Source organism: Marmota monax, unplaced genomic scaffold (genome assembly GCF_021218885.2).
Source record: "Marmota monax isolate L192 unplaced genomic scaffold, Marmota_monax_Labrador192_F-V1.1 WCK01_AAM20220418_F8-fsc00317, whole genome shotgun sequence".
NCBI lineage: Eukaryota > Metazoa > Chordata > Mammalia > Rodentia > Sciuridae > Marmota > Marmota monax.
In genome coordinates, this window is record NW_026693234.1 from 412,820 (window position 1) to 432,762 (window position 19,943).

Consider the following 19,943-nt stretch of genomic DNA (forward strand, 5'->3'; position numbering starts at 1 on the left):
AGATGGAGGCCCCAGGGGCCAGCCTCTCCTCTCCCTCTGAACCCTCAAGATAAAGAAGCAAAGAGCCTCCACACCTTGCACCATCACCTGCTCCAGCAAGCCACCAAAGCCCTAGAGCCATCCATGCTGCCTGGGGCCCCACACCCCCTTCTCTGACAGCTTTAGCTCCAGCCCAGCCCACAGGATGCAGTGCCTGATGCCACTTCCGAGCAGAGAGAGAGAGAGATAGACAGTAAGAGAGAGAGAGAGGGTGCCACCTCGTCAATGACAAGCTGTTCCAATCACACGGCTTGGACACCAAGCGCCCCGGACAACAACGGACTACCCAGGCCTCCTCCCTCTGGCTGGGAGGAAGCCAGCTCAGCACATCTGAGGAAGTGACCCCACGGTAAGCCCCTCTGTCACCCTCCATGTCTGAACTGACCAAGTGCTCTACCCCCAGAGGTAGCCTTTTCTACAACCAGCTCCAACAACTCTCACCAACTACTCTCTTGGCCTTCGGCTGAAGCTCTGCTCTCTCTCCTGCTCCCAAGCACAGGGAGACTCCCAAATACTCAGAAGACCACCGGCGCACCACTCCTCCAGAGGACCAAACGCAAGAGTGAGCTGAAAACCAAGTACTCACTGTGGTGAAGTCTTGGTGGCCACACTCTTGCCCCTTGAACTTGCAGTAGAGCATCATATCCTTTAGGTCATGGCCCACGCGATGCAGAAACTCCAGCATGCTGAACTGCTTGGGTTTGTAGTGTTTGAAGTTGGCCTTCTGCCGCAGGGCCTCCAGCACTGTGGGGTCAGCCAGATGCGGGTCAGGGATCTGCAGGTTGACATCGAGCAGGGCCAGCAGCTCCCCAGCATGGTACAGGTCATTGGTGGTGAGCCTGGAAAACCGGAAGCCATTGAGGTTGCAGAGGGTTACAGCCGGGAAGACCAGGCTTTGGGCCACCACCTCATCCACCTTGGTGACATGTTGATAGGAGAAGTAGTAGGACACTCTCTCTGAGCTCTCCACCAGCAGCAGGCCCAGGGAGCCCACGAAGGCCACTGCCCAGAGCACCCTCCGGATGGTCAGTGGCCCATACACGAAGATGTGGCGGATGCCGTGCAGAGTGGAGGTGTTGGCGAAGATCTGGATGCTAGAAGGTTGCAGGCTGCCCTCGCTGGGGCTCTCCTTGAGGTCCATCGGGACCCTGTGCAGTTCTGCAACTGGCTTCAGGTTGATCAGATTACAGGAAAAGAGTTCCCCAGTCCTCGGTTCTGCTTAAACCTTGACGTTCCAAGGGAGCGAACGCCAGGCAAGCATCAGGCCAGACGCTGGGAGTTTATGCTGAGAGCCCCGCCGCACGCTGACAAGGGGTGAGTGTTTATATAAAACCCATTCAAACTCTAGCTCCTGATTTTTTCCAGGCGATAAGGAGGGCTGGTTTTATTTAGGGAGACACCAAGGTGATGTGGAAGGGATGTGGGTGGGAAGGGAGCGCTTAGCCAATGGAAATAAAGTCCTCCCCCCTACACACGCCACTAGAGACAAGATTAAAAGCGAGAGCGAGGGAGAAAAATGCTTAAAACAAGTCGCTGAGCAGCTCGGAGCCTGTTAACCAGCGCATGATGCCCCGTGTTAACCATCCTGGGGGGATGTCAGGGCAGCGGCTCTGATGCACTGCGGTCGGGCACAGCTTCCCAGCCGCCGCCGCCGCCGCCGCCGCCGCCGCCGCCGCGCTCCGCTCCTTTCCCCGTGATGTTTTGGACTCCGGATGCCGTTTCTCGCCGCCGGCCTCCGTCCCTCCTCTCTTCCTTCCCCTAGGCCCCCTTTTTGGGCAGAATTCCAAACGCCAGCGGCCGCGGCTAGCGCCTCCGAGGAGGAGGCCAGCGCGCCATCTCCGAGGGGCAAGGACCCGGAGACTGGGGACCGCGGCGTGGGACTCGGACCTGGGCTCCATGGTACCCCGCCTCCGAGGGGCGACGGGAGACCCGCGGGCGCTGCGATCCTGCCTCCCTCCGCCCGCCTCCCGCTCGGCTGCTACCAGAGAAGGGCAAGGGCGGGGCGGGGCCGAAGGGCTGGTGGGGGCTGGGGACCCGCAGAAAGTTTCTTTTTCGCTTTTTTTTTTTTTTTCAGAAGGAGCTTCAGGGACCGGCTGGGGGGGCTCCTCCCCGAGGTGGACAACCCCGTCCCGGGAGTGAGAACTTGACACCCTGACCCCACTGCTCGGTCGCGGGGAGGCAGTTGGTGACCTACCGTGAGCCAGGCATCGGGGTGCAGCAGCATTCCTCTGCACCACTGTGGGCTCCCAGATCAGACCCAGCCTGGGTCAGAAGGGAGAGGCTGGAAATGGAAAGAAGGGAGCTATCTAAAGACTCAGTGCCTCTGCTGTGGCCCTGCAGGGGGGGGGGGCACTCCAGGGGAGCAGTAAGGAGCCCCTCCCCAGCAGGAAAAGCCAGAGTGCCCCTTGGAGCCCCTGAGAAAGAGCAACAAGTAGCCCCCACCCCCACAGGGCTCTCAGGAGTTTCTGAGTTTGATTTAAAAAAAAAAGACAGCTGGGTGCCAGGTAGGGCTGGCTGCACTTGTTCCATTTGGACTGTGTGTGTGTGTGTGTGTGTGTCCTGCTCCAGGATTTGCCAGATGGAAGCACAGCTGGAGCTATAGGTGGGAGACAAGGATGGGGCTTTCCCTGCCTGCTTACCTCCTTTCCCTGAAAATCCCCTGGAAACCAGCCCCTTGTGGGGAGGAGGTGCAGCTTGTCAGCTTGCCCCATGCAGAGGATCAAATGACATCAAATGACAGGAACCTACTGAATCAATGATGCTGAATTCCCACCAGGAGGAAAGGAGCAGAGAGTTTGAGTGGCCTACAGGAGTCAAAGCTGAGGCCAGGCCAGGTGCCTTGGTGGGCCAGCCTGGCGTCTCTAGGGCATGCCAGGCTCCCATCGCACGCCTTGGGAGGGGGTGGAGAAGGCAGCTCAGATCATGTCCCTCTAGGTTGGTATCCACTCTGAAGTATTTCTCTGTCTCCTCTGACCTTCTCCTGAGAACAGTGTCCCAGTGCACTCTGAGGCAACATGTGGCATGACATCAGTGGCTTATTGATCCCGGGAGCTCACAGAGCAGAAACAAGTAGGTACAAGTGATGAAAGCGGATCAGCCTCCTGCATTCGCTCACCTGCGGTACCAGGCCCAGGCCGCAGGCCTGCCTCCATGGGACACGGGCTTTAAAACTATGCTTGGGGTCAGGGCCTGTGTGAGGTTGTCATAGCATCTGATCTGTCTTCCCAACTATCTTCTCAGGGATATGCTGCTGTTTTTACTGCTGTTGTACAGCTGAGGAAACTGAGGCTCACAGAAGTAAAGTGCTGTATCTAAGTTAAACAGCTGGTAATGCTAGAGTTGGGACCTGAACTCAAGGCATGTTTGTTTCCAAATTGCAGGTGCAAATGCTTCTTTCCAAATTTAGGAAGTGAGGAAGCTTCTTTCTTTCTTTCTTTCTTTCTTTCTTTCTTTTTTCTTCTCTTTCTTTCTTTTTTTTTCCTTTCAGTATTGGGGATTGAACTTTCCAGGAGTACTGAGCTACACACCAACCTTTTTAATTTTTTTATTTTGAGACAAGGTCTCGCTAAATTGCCCAGGCTAGGTTCAAACTGGAAATCCTCCTGCTTCAAACTCCTGAGTAGCAGGTGTATGCCATTGGAGCAGCTCAGGGGAGCCTGTGTTTTTGCATTCTATTCCCACCTCCCATTCCACGCCCCTTCCTCTACCCCAGAGTCTCTCTCTCTCTCTTGTTCTTCACACTATAAAGCAGCCCTAAGCTTTCTGTCCAGTAAGTCACATCCCTCTTGTCCACATCTTCACAGAGAGAGACCCCCTCGTGCAGGAAGACTTCCATGATTACTCACCAGTCTTTGGCTCACCCACCTATGTACTAAGTGTGTTGACTGTTAACTCTGTACCAGACATTCTGCTGGTTTGGGAGAAATAAAGATGAAAGAAATACATGCCTGCCTTTGAGAAATCAAGGTTCAGTGTGGGCGGAGGCAGATGGACATATGCACATGAGTCCCTGCCCTGCCCTGCAGCATAGACTGCAAAGAAGTAGCATAGCTCTTGAGTTCCTCATACTAGCAGTGCCCAGCTGCAAACCATGTATCCACTCTGACCGTGCTCTTCCACCCCCAGCCCTGGTCTGTGCTACATTCTACCCCCTCTCCACCAGCCCAGACTTGTTTTTCCCAGGAAGCCTCTTTTTTTTTCCCCCAGAATCACATCTCTCTCAGTTCTTATCAGCACCTCCCCATTGGTTTGTTTTGAGGACTACAAACATAATGTGGCAGCCTAATGTGTTAGAGTCACCCAGACTTGAATTTGCATCTGTGATCTGCTGTGCCTTCTGTGGCTCTATGACCTTGGAGGAAGTTACTACACTTCTCTGAACTTCCATTTCCCCACCTCCAAAATGGTGGGGCTTACAATCCCTCCCTCATAGAGCGGTTGTGCAAAGGAAATGAGATAAAATCGTAAAGTGTCTCTGGTACGATTTAGACACTTAGCAATTAACACTTTCTCCTGATGATTACTCAGAGAACAGTCTTTGTTGATGCTGGTGTTTTCCAGGTGATTGGGAAACCATTTAAAGTTCTGGAAGATGTGATTTGCTCTAAGCATGGTAAGCCTGAAAGTGCCATCATTCCAACCTCAAGGTCAGGGTCAAGCACACTCCTCACTCTGTTCAGCTTCTTGCCCAAGGTCCACCCTGGGCTTTTATGAATAAAGCTTTCAAGTGGGCCAGGCACTTTAGGGTGGGGTTGATAGAGAGCAGCCCTAATGGTGACTTTCGTCATTGGGCACTGGGCCTGATAGACCCAATAGATGTCAAGGGCAGTACCAAACCCATTAGTAGAAGAGAAAGTTGAGAACAGAGAGGAGAGCTACCTTGCCCAGTTTCCCAGAGATAAAGTGTGGAAGAGCTGATAGTCAAAGCCCAGGCACAGGTAAGTCCAGAGGGCATGGTCTACAAGCCCATCAGGAACATTGCAAGATCTCAGGGGTGCTGATCACCATGGCACCACCTTTGAGCATCTGAGTTGTAGGGTATTCTTCAAGAAATGCTGTAGCATTTCCTGGCATACGTAGTGACTCAACCTGATGGCTAATAAAATGTTTCTACACAGTTCTTCTTAAGGACCTTCTTTAATTGATAAGACTGCTTTTCAATTAGCACTATGGTTTATACACAAACACCAGCTATTGCATGAGCCTTAAAAAATGCTTTTGTGCTACTCAGTGGGTTAAACATCCCCTGCTTCTGTCAGATTTACAACACCTATTTGCTCAGCTCTGGGGGTATGTGTCGAGGGCACATGGGATTGGGTTGAGAGTGGGTTTATTTGGCCCAGATTTTTAGGCACTGCCCTAATTGTGTATAATTATGTGTGTGAAGTGCACAATTAAACATTAAAGAACTTTCCAGATAAATTCATTTGCAAATTAAGCAACTTAACCCCATATTAGCCTACATGCCTAAATTTTTTGCTGTGGCAGATTTATTCACTTACAAATAAACGAATGAATGAATGAATGAACAAATGAAGGAATGAACATGGATGAATTTTCTGTCTAACACAGAAATTGCTGCTCTGAGATGCAGGGAGGGGGAACCATTTTCAACCCCAGGGACCCCAGGGCCTGCTCTGAGCTGGATTTCTGGGGAAGGTCAAGAGCAGAGTGCAGCCTCCTGTTTCTGTAAAGAGTGACATGGGACAGAGTCCTCTACAATCAGCTCCCATACTAATTTACTACTTAATATGTGCTAGATATTTGCCCTGCCACCACCACCCCTAATTAGAAAGAAAAAAAGAATGCAAGAGAAAAGCATTCTTTTCTAAGATACAAATGGCATTGTTATTTCAAACTCAGAGAGGTCTCAATACACAACTTTCCTCCTGGCTTTACATTGCCATAAAGCAGGGTTAAAGATCAATCATTATAGGACTAAAGTGTTTTGCTGATGTTGATTGGTTTACACATAAATACCTTTTACAACAACTCTTTCCATTTAGTTTCCTAGGTGAACATTAGCAAATCGTTTGTTATGAAGGGCATACCTGGGAGGGTCAGGAAGCAAAGTCAGCCTTTCATGAGTACTTTATGGAGATTTGATCTCTAGTTGTTTTTTTTCTTTCCAGGTGATAATTGCACAGGCCAGTTCACACTCAATAGAGCCTTGGGGCTCAGCCACTGGTTGACCTGAACCCTGGAAAGCATTTCACGTGCTGGGTGGCCTTTGGGAAACCATAGAGCATCTCTGTGCTATTTTCTCATTTGTGCTTAATCATTCCGAGGCCTCCTGCTGCTGCTGCAATTTGACATGAGCCTTGACCAAATCATAAATGCCCAGCTAATGGGATAAAAATGAGTTCAAATCTGGGATTCTGGTCATTAACCCCATGTCACCATCTGCTGGAGCAGTATGAGGGCTGGGCCAGGTGAAGAGAGAATCACCCAACACTTATTAAGCATGCAGATTCCTGCTCCATTCCCCTCAAATGCCCACCCCACCCACTCAGAATCTCTGGCGATGGGGCCTGGGAGGACTGCCTTCCTTTATCAAGTTTCAGAGAGCTGCTCAAGACCCCTCCCAGGCCCAGATGTGCCCCATCCTGACCAGAGTTCTTCCTGTGACTCAGGCATGCCAAGCTGGTTTGACAAGTTTTGCGCTATATTTTCCTCTGCCTGGAAAGTGTCCTCGAAGCTGGCCTCTTCTATGTCACCTCCCCAGAGAAGCCTATCTCCACCTCCACCTCCACCCCACCCCACTCACCACCCCATCTCCTGCTTCCTGTCTTCTCAGTGCTAATCATTTTTGGCAACGTGTCTCATCTCCTTGAAGTATCTGTCTGCTCCTACAGTTAGCCCCCATTCCACCCCGACTCTAGGGACAGAGATCCTGCCTGGCTGGTTGGAGGCTGTATCCCCAGCAAGAAGTTCAGGAATATAAGAACTCATGAATAGATGGACTCGTGAGTCAATTTACTCATCTCTGATGCTCAGGCTGCTGCTCTGAGATGCAAGAATAGGGGTTCTCTCTTGCAGCCCTGGGGAGCCCAGTCCCTGAGGAAAGCAAGGGGTGCCTCTTGCCTTTCAGCCCCGTTCGTTGTTGCTCTAGGAAACATCTCACTGGAGCCGGGACCAGTGCAGGGCTGTTGCCCTGTTGCAGCTCTGGGCACTCAGAGGTCATTTAACTGGAAAACCCTGACTTAAGGAGCCATGGACTAACTAGCCCTTACTGCATAGTCTACATAATCATGAGCTGAAGGCTGCTTATCTGCCCCACCCAGGAGCTCTTCAATCCTCAACCTGTCCACGGTGAGTGGACAGCGGACACTTCCTCCAACACGCTTCTCTCCACTCTCCTCATCGGATAAGATAATGATGTAGTAAAGTAATGACCTAAATAGTAGGTGTTCAATAAATGCTTGCTGGTCTAAAATGAGGACTCATGATTCCCATCTCCACCCTGTTCCTTACCCTCCATCCATTTTTTAATAACCAAAAATTAGTTTATAATGAGTCCTTGCGTTTTCCTCTGCAATCAGTAGCTTTTCGTTTTTATTTTGTTGGCTATTACGAGACACGTCTTCCTGTGGGCCCTTCATCTCGTAAGGGCTGACTCCCCGCCTGCCAGGCTAAAAGGAGGCTTTTGGACCACATCTGACCGAGGCTTCTTTTATCCTGAAAGGCCTTTGATCTGGTACATGTGTTTAAAGACACCGAAGTCTCTCCTACATAAATAAAGCAGGCCCAGTTCAAGTCTCCCCCATGGGTGGGGGAAAAAAAGGGGGAGACTCAGGATCAGAAGATGAGAGTCTCTGGTTTTATTTCATGTCATTTCCCTTCCTCGAGGGGGTGAGAGTCACCCCTCCCCACCCCTCCCCTGTGCAGCCTCTGCTGTGAGCATTCTTGGCATGGTTTTTCTCTGTGTGTGTCCTCCTCTTTTACTCTGCCTCTGCCCCTCTCTCCCCTGGGAGCCAGGTAGAAGAAAGAAACCACTGCTGTTTATTTTCTTTCCATCCGTCAATCCCTGGAGCCAACCACTTCGCAAACAAGGGAAAAGGCACCCAGAGGCCTTGAAGTCATCCATCAGCGGACAGCTTTCAACAAAAACTTTATTAGCACCACCTTGGCCACAGGTGAGCGGGCACTCCATAGAACAGGAGAGAGGAACAGTGCTAAGAAGTGGGTCCTGGCCTGGAGCTGCGTGGAGCTTCCTCTCCCTCTTGTGTTCAACACGTGTGGTTGCAGCTGCTGCTGAGCTTGGGTGGCAGTCCTGGGCAGGGGGAGCGCTGCAGCATACCACACATGGGCTTTCCTGATCACCTGACCTCTGCTCCTCCACCCCAGCTGCTCCCCTCTCTGTTCAACTCTCTGCTCATTTTTAAAAGAGCTCGAGTGTGCTCAGGTTGGCGGTGCAAGCTCTGTACCTAATTGCAATTGATGATTTTTTCCTATGTCTTCTGTGCGAGTAGAGATGCATTTGCTTCTATTCAACTGATATGTTTCCCAGCTCTTTCATCATACCAAACCAAACCAAAGTGATCCAATAGGAATAAAAAGAGAAAAATAGAACCGGGAGAAAGAAAGGGGAACCACGTCTATGTCCCTCTTTTTCTGGGCATCAGTGTGCTTTATATTACAAACCCATAACACAAATTTTAACATGTAGACACTGCATGAGGGGACAGTGTCTGTGTATCACCTCTATGGGAGAAATCACTAGAAGGGATTCTAAAAGATGCAAAGAAGGGTGTCTGTATTTTCATGAGACCTTTCATCTGGTGGGTGAGACATGCATGAATGTCTTATGTCTTCGTCCCCTCCTGATGTGAGACTCTTCAGCAGGCACTATCCTACCTGACTTCCAAAAGCAGAAGAAGAGGGGGTGAGCGTTTCCTTGTTATGAAGGCAGAAACTGAAGCTCTGAGAGTTGAAGGACCCTGGGAAGATTAAATCCTGGTTTCCTGAGTCTACATTTCACCTTGTTTTACTCTGTCATGATTCCAATCAAATCTTGCTATAGATGCCTCTCAGAGCTGGGACACGTGAAGCAGTTTGGTAAGATATGGAGACTTGATCCTAGGAAAGGGGAAATCATTGAAGGCAAGAAGGATCAGAGACAGCATCAGGGAAGCAGAGAAAGTTCCAGGAAGCTACAGAATGGGACCAGAGGCCACCCAGGGAGGTCCTCTCAGCCAGAGTGTCCCGGTGCCTGTCATTTAAAGGGTGAACCAGAGGTCAGGTTTTTAAGAATTTAAGGTTGAAAGTCTGAGGATAAGTGTCTTTTCCATCTATTTCTGCATATACATATGTGTGTGTCCTTTTCTTCGGTGTCTAATTATGCATGCAATTTAGCAAGGATTGATTGCCTGCTAATTTGTGGCCTGGGCACTTTTATAGTTTTGTTTTGTTTTTTTTCCTGCAGTGCTGGGTATCACACTCAGGGCCTTATCCATGCTAGGCAAGCACTTTACCACTGAGCTACCTCCCCAACCCTTGGCCTGGGCACTTTTCTAAAGCAAGAGAGAAAATACCTGTAACTAAAAGACTTCGCCTCATTGCTCCCAAGATTCCCACGGGGTTGAGCAGGGCAGGGCATCTGTGCCTCCTCTAGAAAGTGCTCTGAATTGTGGGTTCTCAGAGGACATGAAATGGAAATGTCCTTCTCAGTTCTCTGTGCACACTGGATGTCCATGGAGGGAAGGGGGTGGACACATACTGGAAACCAAATCCCATTCAGTCCTGTGCAGTTATTCTACCCATTTTACAGATAAGGAGACTCAGGCTTTAAGAGGTAAAGTAACTGCTTATGGTCCCTGCTGTCAGCATGGTCATGAACTTCAAGTGGAAGTCAAGGTCACTGAGTCAGGCTGCTGCCCAAGTGCCTTCTGCAGCCTGGGGTGCTGTGGGTAAGGACTTAGGAGCTGGTGTAATTCGACTGTGAGGTTGAACGCATCCTAACTCTGTTACTTAAAACATGCTGCTTACCTTAGCTAAACCTTGGTTTGCTCATCTGTAAGATGGGGATAGTAACAGTGCCCGCCTGAGAATGCTGATGGGAGAATGTAACGAGATGAAACATATAAGCACGAATAAGTATCCAGAGCTCAGGAACTATAAGCTGTCGTTATTTATACCGTTGTTATGCCATGCTACTGTTGCAAGGAGATGTGGTGGCAAAGCACTACACCCTGAGGAGTTGTGAACCGTCCTTGATCCCCACCCCATCCCCATGCAAAATAGAAAGAGTATAGTCACGAATCAGATGAAAACATGAGAGCAGACAAGCAGTGGGAATAAATATTCATAAGTCAGGGTGCAGGCAGGTCCCAGAGGACAAGAAGTGGATGGAGTTTCAAAGGCCTGTTTTCCTGAGATAGGTGGGGACATTTTGTCAAGCAACTCTGGCGTATCAAGCTGCCTGCTAGCCCTCGAGGATATGATGATGCTCATTCAGACACGCACCTATGAGCTCTGGTCCAGATTCTCCCAGTATTCAGCCGCACCACTGTTTCCTCCTAAGACAAACACAGGAGCCAGATGACTCCTGTAGGCCTCAACAGACCTCATCCTGGGTAGTTCAAGTTTGACTCAGAGAAGGGGGGCTGTCTTCCCAGGGCTGGAGATCCAAAGATGCCCACCCCCTCATCTAGCGTGTATTCTTCTGTAAGGGCCGAGCACTGTGGCCAGCCAGGGCCGGACTCCCTTCCTGCAGCACTCATCAGTGCCTTCTTGCAAAGCCCCACCCTCTTTCCTGAACACTGATCCCCTACATCTATATATCTCTACCACCCCCCAGTCCAACACTGAAACCAAATTGCAGTCACCTCTAGGGGAGCTATTGATTTCACCGGCCATTACAGAGTATGTCCTTTGTGTAGTCACTATACTAAATACCCAGAGAGATTCAAAGAGGCATCAGACTAGTGCCTTTCATCCAAGAAGCTGGCAGATGGGGAACTCGGACGTGGACACACTGGGCACAGGGACCAGGCCTGTGCTGGAGCTGGGTGTGTGCGAGGACCCACGTGTACAAGTATCATGTCAGCTGATGAAGGGTTTTCAACCTCAGCACCGTTGATGTTTTGAACTGGGTAATTCTATGTTGGGGGACTGTCTTGTGCATTGTAGGATGTTCAGCAATGTCCCTGGTTACTCCTGAGGTATCAGTAGCACCTTGTGTCCCCCACTGTGTCAACCAAAAGCATCACTGAACATCCCTAATTGGTCCCCGGGGACAAAAATTACCCCCATTTGGGAAGCACTAAGTGAATCCTAACATAGATCAGTGACGTGGGTATGATTTCATCTCTACTTGACAGCCATTCTGTCTAATCTGAGGTGCTGCTAGGTTAAATTGCATATCCAAGATCACACAGATGGGAAGGATAAGGCAGGGCCAGTTTGCTTTCACAGATCACAAGCTTGCTATTCTTATTCCCCTACCCCTATCTGGGCACCCATGGTACTGAGGTCTTGGCAATGCTCAATAAACTCACCCAAAGATGGGCCATTATTAACACCAATTCTTCCCACATATAGTGCCCATTGTGAGCCACACAACCATTCTGTAGTGTAGGTCTCACCCCCCCCCCCATTTTTTAAATGAGCACTCTTAGCCCAAAATGGACAGAAGGGATCTGCCCCAAGTCACAGAGAAGACAAGCCACCCAAGGCTGGGCTGGGACCCACATCTTATAATCCTACTGTCTCTGATACTCAGAGAGTTGAGCAAACACTGATTAAACTATGCGAGGCAGGAAGCAACTTAATATAAAAAATGCAAATCCAGGATGATGGATATATTTAGGGGTTGAATTATTATGTGGTAATATAAAAATAGATCAAGGGAAAGCACAGGAAATTGCAAACCTGACTGTGCGAGAAACGGAGAAGGTACATGGAGAGCATTGGGTACGTGTAATTAACTTTGCTGGGACAATATTTCGAGGCTGCCACTTGACACCAAAACATCCACAAGCTTCATTTACAGTAACCATGCAGGTAACCCCCTGAGGAGGAGTTATAATCCGACAGAGCTCAGCTTGAAGCTGTGGATTCAAAAAGTGCCAATGTTCAAATGCTTTGATGGGCAATCCCAATTCTCATATGCACTTAGGGTAAGCACACCATACATGTGGGTCCTGCGGCCTGTATGCCTGCTGATATTGAAATGACCTTCTTAGCTCTCGGTGCACACTGGATTCCCACAAGTACTGGAAACCAATTCCCATTCAGTCCTGTGCAGTTATTCTGCCCGTACATAAGGAGACTCAGGCTTCAAGGGGTAAAGTAACAGCCTATGGTTCCCGCTGTCAGTGTGGGCATGAACTTCAAGTGGGAGTCAGGTGGTTGAGTCAGGCTGCTGCCCAAATGCCTTGTGCAGCCTGGGGTGCTGTGGGTGAGGGCTTAGGACCTGGTGGCATTCAACTGAGAGGTTAAACACTTGCTGGCTCTGTTTCTTGAAACATGCTCCTTACCTTGCCTAAACTTGGTTTGCTCATCTGTAAGATGGGGATAGTAACAGTGCCTGCCTCAGAGGACTGATGGGAAGATGCCATGAGATGAACTGTATAGGTACTAATAAGATCTAATAAAAGCCAAGTATAGGATACCATTATTAACACAATTATTATAATTCCTACTGTCATCAAAGGGAGCCCAGGTGGCATGAAGCTTCACTATGCAGACATATGATTTTTCTTTTGTCCCCATGCCCTATATCTCTCCATGCAAAGTGGAAAGAGTACACTCTTGAGGACAGACAAACAGAAGATTTAAATAACAGTCAGGGGGCATCTAGGACCCCAGGAGACAAGGAGACAAGCCTCATGATTGGTTTCAGGGCCTTTCTCCTGAGCTGGGTGGGGAAACTCCACTGTGAGCGCTTCCACCCTACCAAGTGTTTCCCGGAGGTCCTCCAGCCACAGAAGAGCCGTGATTCCGTGTGTCCTCTGCTTCGTGGGAACACCACAGCACAAGCACCTCACAGCCAGGTCTACCTGCACCCGAAAGAACCTGTTCCAGCCTAAAGGAATCTTATTTATTTATTTATTTATTTCCATAAGAAACAGTTATCCAGTGCTCTCTGGTGCAGCTGATACTCAGCTATTTATCTTGAGGCACAATAGCCCTTCAGGCTGCAATCCTCCTCCCACAGTCCAGATACCCGACGGGCTCAGAAGTGAATTCCTAGGTTCATGGTTTTGATGGACCTGTGAGCATTAGGCAATGGCGGGTGGGTGATTTTTCCAGGTCCCAGAAATTTGTACATGGGGGAACCTCTGCTAAGCAGGGATATGTGCAGTTGAGGAAGTGGAAAAGGTATGAGTGGCCTGTTTGCCTGAACCGGGAATGGGAGCCATGTGGGAAAGCATTCCTGTCTTCCTGGTCAGAGTAAAATTTACCCTCCTTCCAACGTCCTGCACCAGTCACCGCGAGACCTGCTCAACAAACCCAGCTCCTAACACAGGGGAGAGGCCCAATCAATATGTGATAAATGAATGAAACCGAAAACCAACTAGGCTGCTTCTTGATTTTCCAAAAGTGTTCCCAAGACTGGTAGTTAGTTACCTATGTGTGATACTTCCAGGTATTCAAAGAAACACGGTTTCAGAGCACAGTTTATTCAAATATTTACTGGTTTTCGCCCATGAGCCAGGTCTTGGGAACAACCTGCGTGAAGCAATCAGGGTCTCCACCCTCCTGGGGCTTAGTGTAAGTGACGCTTCTGCACAAATGAGTTCCCGACAGTCACATATTTACTAATATTCCAAGATGAGCCATAGCTCTTAAAAAAAACTTAATAATTGCATGCTTTGTGTTTCTTGCCAAAATGGACCAGAAACCACTAGCAATTATGTTGGAGTCATTACTGCAAAGCCAATTTGCTTCTAGAGTTACAGTTGTACTCCAGGAACTTGAGCTACACTCCAGAGAGATCATTAGTTGCTGCACATGCATTATTGAGGGCACTGGTGTCGTTTCCAGTCCAGGATGCCCTCAGTCAAGTGTGATAGCAGGAAATGGGGGTCGAAATAATTAACCTCATGTGATTTTGTCAGGAATCCTTGCAAAACCACCCACTTGTGTCTTTCAGTTGAATAATCTCAATGCATCGGTTTTATTGACGTGATCTCTTTCCCTGGCCTCTCTGCCCACCATGCTATTTGTTTTTCTGTCTCTCAATTTATGTCTTTGACTAACCTCTATTCCCATCTCCCTTCCTATATCCAGTAGGGCATGGTTGTAAGTAATGGCCCCCACAAGCATTGTTGAAGGTGGCTCTGCTGGGACTCTCAGACCACGGTCCTCACTCTAGATCAGAATTCTCAAGAGAAAACCAGAAGGTGTCCTTTTGTGAAGGCTTTGCTCAGCTTTACTTCAATTAAATCCCTTTCACCAATCCTAGGACTCCTCCCTCAACTACAACATGAGTGGAACCTCCATGGGTTTGGGAATCTATTCTGAGTTCAAATTACGATTTTCACCATTTGCTCCAGGAGATGGGCCCTTGAACAATTCCTGTGTAGAAAGAAGGACGACAGCAATGTTTACCATTTATGAGGTATAAATTGAATGAGTCTGTGCAGTTTTTATCCCAATATGCTGTTAAATGAGCCTTATTTTCATCTCCTCATCCAGCCACCCATCCCCTTCATTTAAAAAGCATGCACCAAAGTCCAATTACGTGCCAAGTGTTGTGCACTGTTCAAGTTTTGTAACTGGTATAAGAAATTTCACTCATTGGGGGGTATGATGAATGGTAGCCCCCATCTTTTTTTTGCTTTTAAATGAATCATTCAAGACTTTTCTACTAATAGGTATAAATCCAAGATCTCCCTCTTTCTCAGTGTTAATGTATTTCTCATGGCTTCACCCCTTGTCCAAGAACTCCAGGGCTTCAAGAGTCACATCTGTTTTGAGAATCAGGGAAGTCTCCTCGGGCTATGTGTGCAATGCTCCTCCTCACCAGCAGGAGTCACTGTTGACAAATGGTCTTCAGCAGGTCCAGGCCATGCCGGTATTGGCCAAGATCACTATAGGGGTCAAGGATACCATATCCTTAGTTCACAAGCACCCAGGCTCAGTGGTTGGCCCTCAGATATAGACAGCATGTCAGGGGAACTGGGTACTCAGATCTTTCCAGAGTCATCTATTTTCTGAGTTTCAACCAGGCCTTCCCCATCAGTCCACTTGGTCCACTTGGTCACTTCCCTCCAGCCCATGAATCTGGGTAAGGGCCACACCCTCCAGTTTGCTGACTCCCTCTTCACATGCTTCTGGGGTCAAGGTTGCCCTCTTGTCCCTTTTCTGCCTTGGGGGTCTACAGCATCCCTTTACAGACTGGTCCACACCTTCTCAGGCCTCTGTAAAACAGGAGAGAAATGACTCTGTCAAGCCCCCCAAAAGCCCTTCAACATTCAAAGTCCTCTCACCACCTTCTCTCAGGAAAATGGGTACCACACAGAAAAGAAGGTCTGGTCCGTGGTTGTTGCTAAATTATCTTTCCAGGATAAAAGCTATGTGGTTTTTTTTTTTTCCTCCTAAACAATTAGAGTTGTATCTGACCACATGCTTGATCTTAGTTATTAAAAACACAATCCACTATAAACCAGACAAAACACCACCCTTGGGAAACTTAAAATGTAAGGAAGAAGTCAAAACCAAAAAAATAACGAAACCACTCCGTATCAGGAATGGTGGAACAGCCCTACTTGATGGACCAAATTTACTCCACCCGCCTTGAGGGAGACCAAGAAACCTGAGGCACTGAGGTCTATAAGAAGAACCATAAGAAAAAGGTGACCAAGGAGACATGCAGGGCCCAGTACCCTTGAGCAGCCAAAGGCGATGTTAAGGGCCTCCACTGTCCCCTCTGCCACCTCTAGTCCTTCCTAGAGTCTCAGGATGGATATGTGTTAGCTAGACTGCCCATAGGATAGGAGAGGGGCCAATTCCAAAAGCCAATCTCCCCTTTCAGTCCCTCACACATTGTGAGTAAATGCAGAATTTAGGAAGTGAAGAGATTCACACCAAGGACAAACACAACACGCCCCCCCCCACAGGCCGGAGGTGCCTCAGCCCTAAACTGTGCTCTGCGCCTCGGCTTCCTTTCCAGGGCGATGCGGCAGGGATGCTTCCAGGATGTGCCTGCTCCAGAGGAGGGAGAGTGTGAGAGGGAGGGGCTCCCAGGCGTTGAATAAATAAAGCGGATGCGGTTGAGCAACTGTTGAAATATGAGGAAATTGCTTCCAGCAGTTTAAAGTCTTGGCTTGACTCATAATTTAACCTTGAATATAGTTTTCAAAAATCATTAAGTCCCCAAAGCCTTCATCTCTAGCAGTGATTAGCTATGATGCAGTCAGTAGGAAGTTAATATATTTATTTATAAGGAGGCAGATAATGCATGGAAAGAATCTATTCATCCTGCACTCACTCAGCGAGTACTTACTGACGGCGATCTCAGGAACCAGCACCACTGCTGAGCACTGGGAGATCCCAGGGAACAAACAAGCTCCCACCTGCCAAGGAGCTTGACGACCCATAAGAGGAGGCGACAAGGAATCAGCATTAATGGAACACCACTGCATGCCAACCATTGTTCTGGGAGTTTCAGCAGCCTTTAACCTTTACCCTTGGGAAAAAAAAATATATATATAATATTTTTTAATGGAAAGGGGGCACTGTAAGCAATCATAAAATGAAACTTCCTGAGGCACATCTGTATTTAAGGCCACCCTAGTGTGTATCTAGGACCTTCTGCATGACTGTCATTGTTCCAAGGGTAACACACATATCCACCCATTTAATCCTCATGGCCACCTTATGAAGGAGGGTCTGTCAACCTCTACACTTTACTGATGAAGAAATTGAAGGTCAAAATCACAGATCAAGAAAAACAACATTGCTCTTAATTTGTATACCAGGGTTCTCATTCCTTCCAAATCACCTGGTCCCCAGCAAAAAAAAAAAAAAAAAATTATAACTGTTCTGTGACTCTGCACTAAGTCTGTCCTTTGCTAGTGACTTGGGGAAGAAATTAAAGAGAGAAAAGGAGGGAGCAGGGTCTTAAGGGTAGACAAGGCTACAGGAGGAATCTGAGACACAGGATTCTTCCAGAATAGACGTAGAGTCACGCCAGGCATCTTCATGACTCAGGATTGGCATCTGGGGCCTTGAGGTCACAAAAGGAATCATGATCCTCGCATTTCTTCATCTGCTTTTGGGGACAGCCCTGTCAAAACCAGAGGTAAGGATAAAATGGGAAGACACATACATCTCAGCCTCGGCTCCCACCCACCCCATCTGGTTCCTCCTGAATCTCCCCAAGCCATGGTTCAGTGAAACTTGAGAAGCTTCCTGGTTGCCATGGAAATGGGCAAGGCTACATCAAACAGGAAGTAAGAATGGAAGAAACGGATTCTGTAGCTTCCCCAGGCAACTCCTGAGCAAGTTCTCTAATTACCCTTTGCATCCAGAGTCAAAGAGTTCTCTGGTCACAGGAATAGCCCCGAGCCTTCCAATATCCTCAGCCAGGTAAGCAAAATGCTCCCGTTCACCCAGCGCAGCCCCAGATCCTCTCTCTGGAGCTTGTCAGTTCTCCTCTCTCAGCTCAATTCTTTTTTGTTAGATAGTAATTCCAAAACACCAGGTGAAACTGGAACAAGAATAAGAAAGGTGTCTCTCTAGGGTGTACACATGGAGTGTACTTGGGACTTGGTTCTTGGCTCCGTGGAGATCTCTTCCATCTCCGACATTCAGTGTTTTTAAGGACAGGGTGACAAGACACAAGTTGCTAAAGAAGTGTCCAGAAGGTGTCAGAGAAGCCCACGGAGAAGCAGGGATTTGGACTCTGAAAGGCAGGCGAAAGGACACTCCTCCCCAGGATTTGCCAAAGCCGGGAGGTGCCTCTTCCTGTTAATCCCACACTCCCTTATCATCTCTTTCAACTCTTTGCCCAACTATCTGACTCTTAATTAGGTGTGTAATTGGGGAGTCCAAGACGAGGTTTAAATGAGCAAAAAGTCCCCAAACTTCATTTCGGTGACTGCTTCCAACGGCCTCCCGCAGATATGAAGTCACCAAACTGGATTCTTTGGTCGTTGTTGTTCTACAGACTTTTCTTTTCCCACTTCATTTTCTAATTTGAACATTCAAGGGTCAAGCACTTGGGGCCTTATACAAGCCAGCAACTGGAAAGCGGTCATTGCACCCTCTCCTTCAGCTAACACAGACATGGATAAGAACAACACACATCACAGATGTACATGCGATGCCCGGGTGTGATTCAACTTCGAATTTAATGTGAGCACTGAGCTTGGAGTTGGGTGTCTCCCCTTTGCCTGTGTTGATTAGAACTGGAAGAAGCAGAGGGTTCTGTCCTCAGCATGGTGAGAAGCCCAAGCCCCCCACTCCACAGGTGAGGGTGGGCTTTTGTTCACTTTGCTATTAAGGAAGCCAGACAAGAGGACCCAACACCAAGACCAAGGATCCAATCCCAAGGTCTCTCTTACCTCCCTGAGTTAAAGGCTCCCTGAGAAGGGCCCCCACCCTTTGCAGCATGTCCCACAATGTCACAGGCCCACGATGGACCTCAACAGAACTCCTCTCTTCCTTCTGTCTGATCTCCACAGTGCAGTTAAAAAGGTCCACTTGCACATATCTCCATTTATTCTTTTTCCTAAGCCTTTGCTGAAATGAGTATCTCCATTCTACAGAGAGGGCCCAGGCAGAGAGAGAAGGGACTGCTCTAGGAACACACAACAGATATGTCACCGCTGTAAGCATTTAAAATGCAAGTTTGGACCCCCAAACCTGTGCTCCCCGGCACTCTGCTTCCAGATTGTCAGGTACTGATTGGTAGGGGATGGAGGTTGGAGGAAGTGGGAGGAAGTGGGTCGGAAAGAAAAATATGCTAGAGAAAGAGATGCTGCTCACTGTATTCTGCAATTTTTCCTTGGGTCTTCTTTCCTTTCTTGGCCGAGGGCATGCGTTATTTATCTCTCCCACGCAGAAGTTTCGCAGTCATAATAAAGGTCAGGAGGGGAAGAGAGGTTATCTAAATCCGCAGCTGTATCCAGGCACACTCGGGGTGACATATGGAGTCCAGCGGAATCCATCTGGGAGAAGAATAAAGACATGAGCCTCCGTATTTCTTCTTTCCTTCTTTCTTTCTTCTTTTCTCCCTTCCTCCCTCCCTCCCTCCCCCATAAGACAAAAATACACTGGCAAGTTTGTGCCTCTTCTGACCCATTTCCACCCCCCTCAACCCCGACAACCCTACTACCTCAAGTGCTCGTTTCTGGATAAATGAGGGGACCTGGAATGAACCATGTCATTCTGATACTTTCTAGCGTAAGCTTTCCTGTCTCTGATTTTGGAACCCCCTTGGATAGATTCAAAAATTTCTCTTTTGAAATCCTCAAACCTATTCCCTTTAATTAAAACAATAAATATGTGTTCTGTAGCATTTGGAGGGAGTGACTGGGGACATTAAGGCATAAAAACAGACAGATGGGATGTTGCAGTTCCAGAAAAGATGGACACCCCCCCCCCACCCCAGGCTGGTGTCTGCCAGTTCTGGGATGCACCTTTATGGCAACCAATGGGGATGTTCTTATTACTGGGTACCCATCTGTTTGTCCTCCCCATATGACGATCCCTGACCAGATTTTCATTCATGTCCAGCCACAGTGAGCCATCCAGCTGCACTGTCTGCATTGGACCTGGGGAACAGCGACTTTTACAAAAGATCTCTGAAAAGATAGCTATTTAGCGCCCCCCCCCCCGCCCCAGTACTTGAAGGAACAAACCTGGCTTAGTGGAAAGGGTTCAGATATTTTTGTTCTACTCTCATTCTGGGAAGCCCACCTAAAAGCAATCAAAAAGGTAAAAACGTATTT

The 19,943-nt window shown here is 48.5% G+C and overlaps 1 protein-coding gene across 1 annotated transcript; it reads right to left on the minus strand.

The window, feature by feature from the left end:
* Positions 1–412: 412 nt before the first annotated feature.
* On the minus strand, positions 413–1,552 carry Asic2 (acid sensing ion channel subunit 2). The gene has a single exon (XM_046456087.2). It carries the CDS (start codon positions 1,178–1,180, stop codon positions 455–457), a length of 726 nt encoding a protein of 241 aa, XP_046312043.2. The 5' UTR covers positions 1,181–1,552; the 3' UTR covers positions 413–454.
* Positions 1,553–19,943: the final 18,391 nt, after the last annotated feature.

Bases quoted from the DNA above. Each gene is read 5' to 3' on its own strand.
- Asic2 (XM_046456087.2), bottom strand. From the start codon at position 1,180: ATGGACCTCAAGGAGAGCCCCAGCGAGGGCAGCCTGCAACCTTCTAGC.